This window comes from Oncorhynchus kisutch, unplaced genomic scaffold (assembly GCF_002021735.2).
Source record: "Oncorhynchus kisutch isolate 150728-3 unplaced genomic scaffold, Okis_V2 Okis01b-Okis20b_hom, whole genome shotgun sequence".
NCBI lineage: Eukaryota > Metazoa > Chordata > Actinopteri > Salmoniformes > Salmonidae > Oncorhynchus > Oncorhynchus kisutch.
In genome coordinates, this window is record NW_022261978.1 from 6689382 (window position 1) to 6701881 (window position 12500).

A 12500-nucleotide genomic window follows, 5' to 3' on the forward strand; every position below is an offset into this window, starting at 1 on the left:
ATACAGAGGTCATCTGCGATTGGTACATCCATTTTGGGACTTTTAAACCAATGATACATAGAACTACCCATTGACTCTTGAAGAGTGTAACTTAAATTAGATTTTTTTTTTTTTACTTCTAGTTCCCCATCAGAACTCAAAATATAAGCTTGTTTTACAGAGTATCATTCAGATGTTATGGATGGTTAGTCCTTGTCTTCGTAGCTCTGCCCATTCATTTTAGTGGTTGCATTTCTCTAGCCTCTCCTCTCAGTCGTTCACCAAGTAAAGGGTGGGATGGCCACTTTGTTGTTGGAACTCTAGATGACCCTTTTAAGGATTTAAGTCCACACAACAATACTAGTGTGTAAGCTCCAATGGTAAAAAAAATAGAGCACTTCGTAGGGAATAGGGAGCCAAAGTAGTGCAACACATACATAAGCAATAGGGTGCTAAAGTAGTGCACTTGAGTGCCAGAGTTGTGCACTTTCTAAATAGGAAATAGGGAATCAAAGTAGTGCACTTCATACCTAGGGAATAGGTTGCCAGAGTAGTGCACTACATAGGGAATAATAGGTTGCCAGAGTAGTGCACTACATAGGGAATAATAGGTTGCCAGAGTAGTGCACTACATAGGGAATAATAGGTTGCCAGAGTAGTGCACTACATACAGACACCGGTGTGTTACCTCTCTAACTGTTCTCCCTACTCTTCTTCCCCATCCTCAGATGCAGAACTTGGCCTACGTGCAGCTCACCTCCGGTAAGTTCAATCGCCTTTCAACTGTCATTTTAAACCAAACGCCATGTAGATAAAGTAGTTACAATGAATGATGTTAGACTGCTCTGTCCAACCTGTCCATGTAAACTTATTTATGATTAACTAAAAGGCTAGACTGATCCTAGATCAGCCCGACAACTCTGATATGCATTGGGGATATGGTGTCTCTCTGGATAAGAGCAAATGCTAAATTACCAAAATGGGATGTTAACATAGTCCTTGATTAGTGTCCTAACCAGATGGGATGTTAACATAGTCCTTGATTAGTGTCCTAACCAAATGGGATGTTAACATAGTCCTTGATTAGTGTCCTAACCAAATGGGATGTTAACATAGTCCTTGATTAGTGTCCTAACCAAATGGGATGTTAACATAGTCCTTGATTAGTGTCCTAACCAAATGGGATGTTAACATAGTCCTTGATTAGTGTCCTAACCAGATGGGATGTTAACGTAGCCCTTGATTATAGTGTCCTAACCAAATGGGATGTTAACATAGTCCTTGATTAGTGTCCTAACCAGATGGGATGTTAACATAGTCCTTGATTAGTGTCCTAACCAAATGGGATGTTAACGTAGCCCTTGATTAGTGTCCTAACCAGATGGGATGTTAACATAGTCCTTGATTAGTGTCCTTACCGGTGTGTGTTCCTGTCTCCCCCTTCAGCCACGATGGAGAACAGCACAATGTCCTGGTCCCAGGTCGAACATGGACAGGAGTCCTCTGTTGGAGATCTGTACAAATACAACCTTCAGCAACATACATTACAAACCAAGCAGGATGGCTTCTACTTCCTGTACCTGGACCTCCAGCTCACCTGTACCGCCAAATGTGGGCGGGGCATCCTCGTCGTCCAGCTTGCAAGTCACGGTGACGAAAAGCTCACCTGCCAGGTGGAGCTCCCAGAGTGGTCAGAGTCAAACCCTGTGACAACGGTAACCAGGAAGTGCTGGAAGGTGACACGACTGGACTCAAAGAGCCGGTTGATGGGCCGTATGGTAGTGCCGAAAGCGCAGAACACGTTCTGGAAACTGGACGGGAACGGATCAGGAATGGGAGTTTTCTTAGTGGCTTGATATGGGCCACGTTCAGTACGGTCAACTTTGTGAAACTTTGCAGATCGAGATGCCGTGAACAGAGCTGACGCTATTCCTTCGGTAAGATGTCGCGGAGGCAGAACGTTCTACATTGCTACTATCTGAACATTCCCGAAACGTTGCGTCCTACTGAACGCACCCCTGGGATGGAAGTTAGGGCTCCGCCACAGACAAAGGGAAGGAGACGAGAAAAGGAAGCGAGCCAAGGGTACTGAGATGCACCCCATCTAGGAGAACTTGCAGACAGAGAGTCGTCCCACCATACACTGTTTGTGGACTTTGACCACTGTCGCTCAGGGCATCTCCATGGAAACAATTTAAACTAAACAATTCAGGCCTATTTATATGGATATTTATTGAATGTATATATATTTAATGTATAAACATGATGTGTATTTATATATTTGTCCTCAGGGTTACAATGTGTTGTTTATTGTCATGTGTAGATGCCACTACGTTGGTGCTGGTGTGTTTGAGGGGAGAATTGTGAAGTGTGTGTGGGGGGGGGGGGGGGCAGACTTGTGCCATACACATGATATACTGTGTATATACATGGATACATGATATCATTGATTTGATAAGCCTGATTACCGTTGCTTGGCAACCACAGTAACCTCCTCAGAGTCTTCAGGGTTGTGTTCTGTTCTGGAACAACAACAACAAAATGGACTCTTAGATTTTCGTAAAGGGAGAAACTCAGCGATACGTCATAGGTGCAGAATGTTTTCAGCCTGTTGGGTTCTCCGCTGTTCCCGTGGCAACCACATTGTGACCACAGCGTGAAGCCAACCCGTATACAGATACTGTGTGAGACTGAAGACGTGCATCTCCCTCAGCTCAATACACGCCCGTGTTGCTCGTGGCAACATCATTTGGCTGAGTCTAACTCTGAACATTGTTTCCTACGATATGATTGGCTGTTGGCCGGCCGGCCAGCCTCTGAGGTACTGTACTCACTGAGTGAGAGAATGAATGAGCTTAGTCACACAGTTCAGCCGGCATCCCAAATGGCACCGTCATTCCATATATAGTGCCCTACCCTTGACTAGAGTCTATAGGGTAGTAGTGCACTATATAGGAGCAGGATGCCATTTGGAACGGAGGCATGGGCTTCCAATCCACTGTGGGCGTGTCCACGGAGGCATGGGCTTCCAATCCACTGTGGGCGTGTCCACGGAGGCATGGGCTTCCAATCCACTGTGGGCGTGTCCACGGAGGCATGGGCTTCCAATCCACTGTGGGCGTGTCCACGGAGGCATGGGCTTCCAATCCACTGTGGGCGTGTCCACGGTGGCATGGGCTTCCAATCCACTGTGGGCGTGTCCACGGAGGCATGGGCTTCCAATCCACTGTGGGCGTGTCCACAGCTCATGTCAGGAGGAACTATGTGACATCATCATATTTGTGGACGACATGATTTCACTTGCACAGGTCACTATGACCAATTGATGAATGTTTTTATTTATAAATGAGGTGTTTACTATGTGTTATGTATTATTTATGTTTAATTGACTGTGTTTATGCTGAACTAGGTAATAAACCTGGATATACACAAGCTCTTCTGTGTGTGTGTGTGTGTGTGTGTGTGTGTGTGTGTGTGTGTGTGTGTGTGTGTGTGTGTGTGTGTGTGTGTGTGTTTGTGTGTGTGTGTGTGTGTGTGTGTGTGTGTGTGTGTGTGTGTGTGTGTGTGTGTGTGTGTGTGTGTGTGTGTGTGTGTGTGTGTGTGTGTGTGTGTGTGTGTGTGTGTGTGTGTGTGTGTGTGTGTGTGTGTGTGGAAGATGGAACTTCAGTAAGGTCAGGAAAAGTTCCCCGCTGCCGAGAACACAGAGAACAGTGTCGTCACTTCTCGTTTCCAACTGCTCCGCTGGTGGAAAAACTGTGTTTGTACACTAACAAACAACCACAGAAACAAACCTGTCTGTCTGTCTCTCTGTCTGTCTGTCTGTTTGTTTCTTGGTCTGTCTGTCTGTGTCTCGGTGGGTCTGTCTGTCTGTCTGTCTGCCTGTCTGTGTGTGTGTGTGCGACTGTCTGCTCCACTTAACGAAACATCACTGTCAGGTCTCTGGAAAGTTCCAAACGGTAGTATGGCTGACTCAGCATCGCAAGCGCTCAGTACCCGTCCCTCCGCCCCTCCATCCCCTTTACACCCCTCCCTCACCACATCCTCCTCTCCTCTCAGCACATAGAGGTTTTCTCTGCCTGTGGTTACCGTGTGTGTGTGAAGAGATGCACAGTAGCTGCTGTGGTGAGAACAGGAAAGAGCCGGGAACGAAAGAGAAGCTACTGTAGCTACCTGCAGACGTGTGTGTGTGTGTGTGTGTGTGTGCGTGCGTGCGTGCGTGTGTGTGTGTGTGTGTGTGTGTGTGTGCGTGCGTGTGTGTGTGTGTGCATGTGTGTGTGTGTGTGTGTGTGCGTGCGTGTGTGTGTTCCTAAGAGGTGATCACATCAGTGTCAAAGCATGATAAATATTGCCCTACTATTACCCAGAGCCCTATGGACCCTGATGAAAAGTAGTGCCCTACTATTACCCAGAGCCCTATGGACCCTGATGAAAAGTAGTGCCCTACTATTACCCAGAGCCCTATGGACCCTGATGAAAAGTAGTGCCCTACTATTACCCAGAGCCCTATGGACCCTGATGAAAAGTAGTGCCCTACTATTACCCAGAGCCCTATGGACCCTGATGAAAAGTAGTGCCCTACTACTACCCAGAGCCCTATGGACCCTGATGAAAAGTAGTGCCCTACTATTACCCAGAGCCCTATGGACCCTGATGAAATGTAGTGCCCTACTATTACCCAGAGCCCTATGGACCCTGATGAAAAGTAGTGCCCTACTATTACCCAGAGCCCTATGGACCCTGATGAAATGTAGTGCCCTACTATTACCCAGAGCCCTATGGACCCTGATGAAAAGTAGTGCCCTACTATTACCCAGAGCCCTATGGACCCTGATGAAATGTAGTGCCCTACTATTACCCAGAGCCCTATGGACCCTGATGAAAAGTAGTGCCCTACTATTACCCAGAGCCCTGTGGACCCTTTTGAAAAGTAGTGCCCTACTATTACCCAGAGCCCTATGGACCCTGTTGAAAAGTAGTGCCCTACTATTACCCAGAGCCCTATGGACCCTGATGAAAAGTAGTGCCCTACTATTACCCAGAGCCCTATGGACCCTTTTGAAAAGTAGTGCCCTACTATTACCCAGAGCCCTATGGACCCTGATGAAATGTAGTGCCCTACTATTACCCAGAGACCTATGGACCCTGTTGAAAAGTAGTGCCCTACTATTACCCAGAGCCCTATGGACCCTGATGAAAAGTAGTGCCCTACTATTACCCAGAGCCCTATGGACCCTGATGAAAAGTAGTGCCCTACTATTACCCAGAGCCCTATGGACCCTGTTGAAAAGTAGTGCACTACTATTACTCAGAGGCCTATGGACCCTGTTGAAAAGTAGTGCACTATATAGGGTATAGGGTGTCATTTTTCATGTTTTCATGATTTGTTTATCTGTTGTTCATGATTCAGATGGATCTGTCTGTAGTGTACATTGAATGAGGATGTCTGTTCGTGTAGTGTAGTTTACTGTAGTGTACATTGAATGAGGATGTCTGTTCGTGTAGTGTGGTTTACTGTAGTGTACATTGAATGAGGATGTCTGTTCGTGTAGTGTGGTTTACTGTAGTGTACATTGAATGAGGATGTCTGTTCGTGTAGTGTAGTTTACTGTAGTGTACATTGAATGAGGATGTCTGTTCGTGTAGTGTGGTTTACTGTAGTGTACATTGAATGAGGATGCCTGTTCGTGTTGTGTAGTTTACTGTAGTGTACATTGAATGAGGATGTCTGTTCGTGTAGTGTAGTTTACTGTAGTGTACATTGAATGAGGATGTCTGTTCGTGTAGTGTAGTTTACTGTAGTGTACATTGAATGAGGATGTCTGTTCGTGTAGTGTAGTTTACTGTAGTGTACATTGAATGAGGATGTCTGTTCGTGTAGTGTGGTTTACTGTAGTGTACATTGAATGAGGATGCCTGTTCGTGTTATGTGGTTTACTGTAGTGTACATTGAATGAGGATGTCTGTTCGTGTAGTGTAGTTTACTGTAGTGTACATTGAATGAGGATGTCTGTTCGTGTAGTGTGGTTTACTGTAGTGTACATTGAATGAGGATGCCTGTTCGTGTTATGTGGTTTACTGTAGTGTACATTGAATGAGGATGTCTGTTCGTGTTATGTGGTTTACTGTAGTGTACATTGAATGAGGATGCCTGTTCGTGTTATGTGGTTTACTGTAGTGTACATTGAATGAGGATGCCTGTTCGTGTAGTGTAGTTTACTGTAGTGTACATTGAATGAGGATGTCTGTTCGTGTAGTGTAGTTTACTGTAGTGTACATTGAATGAGGATGTCTGTTCGTGTAGTGTAGTTTACTGTAGTGTACATTTACATTTCACATGAACCTTTTATTTTGAGACATTTATCAGCAACTCTTATCAAGAATAACTGAAAGTTAGTTCATTCAACTGATGGAAGACGACCAGAGTCATATCTCATTGTATATAGACAGAAATAAATAAATATATTTAGAGAGTTAGGCTTTTTATTTTATTGTGTAAAAGACAAAATGGTCTGAATATCAGCATTGTTTCATCGAGGAAGAAAACACTGAGTTTATATATACACACATATAGCCATATATACACACATATAGCCATATATATATATATACACACATATAGCCATATATATACACACATATAGCCATATATATACACACATATAGCCATATATATACACACATATAGCCATATATATACACACATATAGCCATATATATACACACATATAGCCGTATATATACACACATATAGCCATATATATACACACATATATATATATATACACACATATAGCCATATATATATATATATACACACATATAGCCATATATATACACACATATAGCCATATATATACACACATATAGCCATATATATACACACATATAGCCATATATATACACACATATAGCCATATATATACACACATATAGCCGTATATATACACACATATAGCCATATATATATACACACATATAGCCATATATATACACACATATAGCCGTATATATACACACATATAGCCATATATATATACACACATATAGCCATATATATATATATACATATAGCCGTATATATACACACATATAGCCATATATATATACACACATATAGCCATATATATATATATACATATAGCCGTATATATACACACATATAGCCATATATATACACACATATAGCCATATATATATATATACACACATATAGCCATATATATATATATACACACATATAGCCATATATATATATATACACACATATAGCCATATATATATATATACACACATATAGCCATATATATATATATACACACATATAGCCGTATATATACACACATATAGCCATATATATATACACACATATAGCCATATATATATATATACATATAGCCGTATATATACACACATATAGCCATATATATATATATATACACAACTGAACATATAGCCATATATATATATACATATATATATACAACTGAACATATAGCCATATATATATATATATACAACTGAACATATAGCCATATATATATACATATAGCCATATATACAGTTGAAGTCGAAAGTTTACATACACTTAGGTTGGAATCATTAAAACTAATTTTTCAACTACTCCACAAATTTCATGTTAACAAACTATAGTTTTGGAAAGTCGGTTAGGAAATACATTTTGTGCATGACACAAGTACTTTTTTCAACAATTGTTTACAGACAGATTATTTCACTGTATCACAATTCCAGTGGGTCAGATGGTTACATACACAGAGTTGCCTTTGCCTTAAAACAGCTTGGAACATTCCAGAAAATGACATCATGGCTTTAAAGCCTCTGATAGGCTAATTGACATCATTTGAGTCAATTGGAGGTGTACCTGTGGATGTATTACTCAGTGCCTCTTTGCTTGACATCATGGGGAAATAAAACGAAATCAGCCAACACCTCAGAAAAAATATTGTAGAACTCCACAAGTCTGGTTCATCCTTGGGAGCAATTTCCAAATGCCCGAAGGTACCACATTCACCTGTACAAGCATTAGTACGCAAGTATAAACACCATGAGACCACGCTGCCGTCATACCGCTCAGGAAGGAGACGCGTTCTGTCTCCTAGAGATGAAAGTACTTTAGTGCGAAAAGTGCAAATCAATCCCAGAACAACAGCAAAGGACCTTGTGAAGACGATGGAGGAAACAGGTACAAAAGTATCTATATCCACAGTAAAACAAGTCCTATATCGACATAACCTGAAAGGGCCGCTAAGCAAGGAAGGAGCCACTGCTCCAAAACTGCCATAAAATAGCCAGACTACGGTTTGCAACTGCACATGGGGACAAAGATACTTTTTGGAGAAATGTCCTCTGGTCTGATGAAACAAAAATAGAACTGTTTTGCCATAACGACCATCGTTATGTTTGGAGGAAAAAGGGGGAGGCTTGCAAGCCGAAGAACACCATCCCAACCGTGAAGCACGGGGGTGGCAGCATCATGTTGTGGGGGTGCTTTGCTACAGGAGGGACTGGTGCACTTCACAAAATAGATGGCATCATGAGGCAGTAAAATTAAGAGGTTATATTGAAACAAAATGGGTCTTCCAAATGGACAATGACCCCAAGCATACTTCCAAAGTTGTGGCAAAATGGCTTAAGGACAACAAAGTCAAGGTATTGGAGTGGCCATCACAAAACCCTGACCTCAGTCCCATAGAAAATGTGTGGGCAGAACTGAAAAAGTGTCTGCGAGCAAGGAGGCTTACAAACCTGACTCAGTTACACCAGCTCTGTCAGGAGGAATGGGCCAAAATTCACCCAATTTATTGTGGGAAGCTTGTGGAAGGCTACCCGAAACGTTTGACCCAAGTTAAAGCAATTTAAAGGCAATGCTACCAAATACTAATTGAGTATATGTAAACTTCTGACCCACTGGGAATGTGATGAAAGAAATAAAAGCTGAAATAAATCATTCTTCCTACTATTATTCTGACATTTCACATTCTTAAAATAAAGTGGTAATCCTAATTGACCTAAAACAGGGAATTTTTACTAGGATTGAATGTCAGGAATTGTGATAAACAGAGTTTAAATGTATTTGGCTAAGGTGTACGTAAACTTCCGACTTCAACTGTATATATATATACATATATAAATAAACATAGAACCATATATAAACAAGACAGGGACTCAATCCTATACTTTGATACTGTTTTACTTCAATATAAATGTCCAGCATCCAAAAGCAACAAAGCCAGGATTCAATCCAATACAAGGTATAAAAGAGCCCAGTAGCCCAGTGGTTCTCAGTCCTGGTCCTGGTGCTGTTGATTGTAGTACCAGTCCAGTGGTTCTCAGTCCTGGTGCTGTTGATTGTAGTACCAGTCCAGTGGTTCTCAGTCCTGGTCCTGGTGCTGTTGATTGTAGTACCAGTCCAGTGGTTCTCAGTCCTGGTGCTGTTGATTGTAGCACCAGTCCAGTGGTTCTCAGTCCTGGTCCTGGTGCTGTTGATTGTAGTACCAGTCCAGTGGTTCTCAGTCCTGGTGCTGTTGATTGTAGCACCAGTCCAGTGGTTCTCAGTCCTGGTGCTGTTGATTGTAGCACCAGTCCAGTGGTTCTCAGTCCTGGTGCTGTTGATTGTAGCACCAGTCCAGTGGTTCTCAGTCCTGGTGCTGTTGATTGTAGCACCAGTCCAGTGGTTCTCAGTCCTGGTCCTGGTGCTGTTGATTGTAGTACCAGTCCAGTGGTTCTCAGTCCTGGTGCTGTTGATTGTAGCACCAGTCCAGTGGTTCTCAGTCCTGGTCCTGGTGCTGTTGATTGTAGCACCAGTCCAGTGGTTCTCAGTCCTGGTGCTGTTGATTGTAGCACCAGTCCAGTGGTTCTCAGTCCTGGTGCTGTTGATTGTAGCACCAGTCCAGTGGTTCTCAGTCCTGGTGCTGTTGATTGTAGCACCAGTCCAGTGGTTCTCAGTCCTGGTGCTGTTGATTGTAGCACCAGTCCAGTGTTTCTCAGTCCTGGTGCTGTTGATTGTAGCACCAGTCCAGTGGTTCTCAGTCCTGGTGCTGTTGATTGTAGCACCAGCCCAGTGTTTCTCAGTCCTTGTGCTGTTGATTGTAGCACCAGTCCAGTGGTTCTCAGTCCTGGTCGTGGTGCTGTTGATTGTAGTACTCCCACAGTTCAAGTAATCAACTCCTCAGCAGGTTTTTGTACCCTTTTGGGTCCCCAGGACCAGGATTGAGAAACACTACACTAGACAAGCCGACAATGGATGTTTTAAATACATTTTCCCCACCATTTGCCGAGATTCACGGTAATAGCTGCAGATGTTGTCTCAAGGTTAAAATACCTTTAAAAAGCCAATTGTCTATTTTCTAGTGTGATTCTCTATAACACACCTTGGTTAGAATCTATACATTGAAATAATATAACCGACACACAAATCTGATTGACAAATGTATGTGTGTGTGTGTGTGTGTGTGTCAATACACACCGTCTCCTAAATCATGAATGCCCCCATGAAATTATCTTCAGCTCCAAGTCTCAGCAGCGTTCCGTTGTCCACGGTTACGTAGATGATGTCTCCAGGCAACAGATGAAAGACTCCGCCCAGGTAGCTGTTCAGAAGATTCTGATGAGAAATCTTTTTCGGTCTGGAATCCTGGGAAGGACAATGGAACCTAACGGAGAGACAGACCCTTAGAACGCATCCCAAAATTATTCCCCCTCCCCCTTCCCGTCCCAGGACCATCACCTCACACTCACTGACCTGTTAGCTTTCATCAACACATTCCCCCTCCTGTCCCAGGACCATCACCTCACACACTCACTGACCTGTTAGCTTTCATCAACACATTCCCCCTCCCCCTCCCCGTCCCAGGACCATCACCTCACACACACACTGACCTGTTAGCTTTCATCAACACATTCCCCCTCCCCCTCCCCGTCCCAGGACCATCACCTCACACACTCACTGACCTGTTAGCTTTCATCAACACATTCCCCCTCCCCCTCCCCGTCCCAGGACCATCACCTCACACACACACTGACCTGTTAGCTTTCATCAACACATTCCCCCTCCCCCTCCCCGTCCCAGGACCATCACCTCACACACACACTGACCTGTTAGCTTTCATCAACACATTCCCCCTCCCCCTCCCCGTCCCAGGACCATCACCTCACACACACTGACCTGTTAGCTTTCATCAACACATTCCCCCTCCCCCTCCCCCTCCCCATCCCAGGACCATCACCTCACACTCACTGACCTGTTAGCTTTCATCAACACATTCCCCCTCCCCCTCCCCCTCCCCGTCCCAGGACCATCACCTCACACACTCACTGACCTGTTAGCTTTCATCAACACATTCCCCCCTCCCCCTCCCCCTCCTGTCCCAGGACCATCACCTCACACACACTGACCTGTTAGCTTTCATCAACACATTCCCCCTCCCCCTCCCCATCCCAGGACCATCACCTCACACACACTGACCTGTTAGCTTTCATCAACACATTCCCCCTCCTGTCCCAGGACCATCACCTCACACACTCACTGACCTGTTAGCTTTCATCAACACATTCCCCCTCCCCCTCCCCGTCCCAGGACCACCACCTCACACACACTGACCTGTTAGCTTTCATCAACACATTCCCCCCTCCCCCTCCCCCTCCCCCCTCCCCCTCCCCCTCCCCCTCCCCATCCCAGGACCATCACCTCACACTCACTGACCTGTTAGCTTTCATCAACACATTCCCCCTCCCCCTCCCCGTCCCAGGACCATCACCTCACACACACTGACCTGTTAGCTTTCATCAACACATTCCCCTCCCCGTCCCAGGACCATCACCTCACACTCACTGACCTGTTAGCTTTCATCAACACATTCCCCTCCCCCCTCCCCGTCCCAGGACCACCACCTCACACACACTGACCTGTTAGCTTTCATCATCACAAGTGGGTTTGTCTTTGTAACCCTCGGTGAACCTCATCACCTTGTGTTTGAACAGAAAGCAGTCTTCAACAAAGTGCACTTTGGAGTAGACATAGTAGTGCCCATTCCTCTGTGCTACCAGGTGGCCATCTTTGTAGTCCATCTGATATGTGAAGGCAGACAGGCCCTTGTCTGATTCCCACTTAACGACACTATCCTCACCCACTAACAGGGAGGAGCCTGGGAGAGGGAGGGGGAGGGGAGGGAGGGGGTGGAGGGAAGGGAGCGAGGGGGCGGAGTGCGGGAGAGGAAGGGGAGGGGGATAGATGAGGGAATGGGGGGAGAGATGGGGGAATGGGGGGAGAGATGGGGGAATGGGGGGAAGGGGGAATGGGAGGGAGAGATGAGGGAATGGGGGAGAGATGAGGGAATGGGGGGGAGATATGGGGGAATGGGGGGATAGGGGAATGGGGGGGGGAGAGATGGGGGAATGGGGGGGAGAGATGGGGGAATGGGGGGGATGGGGGAATGGGGGGGAGAAATGGGGGAATGGGGGGAGAGATGGGGGAATGGGGGGGAGAAATGGGGGAATGGGGGGGA

The 12500-nt window shown here is 45.0% G+C and overlaps 1 protein-coding gene and 1 long non-coding RNA gene across 2 annotated transcripts in view; one reads left to right on the forward strand and one right to left on the reverse strand.

The window, feature by feature from the left end:
- LOC116358794 (uncharacterized) overlaps positions 1-2382 on the forward strand; it is a 3469-nt gene extending 1087 nt beyond the window's left edge. Inside the window, exons 2-3 of the mRNA XM_031810980.1 lie at positions 708-741; positions 1426-2382. Coding sequence (XP_031666840.1) covers positions 708-741; positions 1426-1835 — 444 coding nt within the window. The 3' untranslated portion in view covers positions 1836-2382. The remainder of the gene's footprint in view (positions 1-707; positions 742-1425) is intronic.
- Positions 2383-8275: 5893 nt separating this feature from the next.
- LOC116359033 (uncharacterized) overlaps positions 8276-12500 on the reverse strand; it is a 4721-nt gene continuing 496 nt past the window's right edge. Inside the window, exons 2-3 of the long non-coding RNA XR_004206593.1 lie at positions 11902-12140; positions 8276-10649 (exon numbers count right to left, since the gene is read on the reverse strand). This is a non-coding gene — a long non-coding RNA (uncharacterized LOC116359033). The remainder of the gene's footprint in view (positions 10650-11901; positions 12141-12500) is intronic.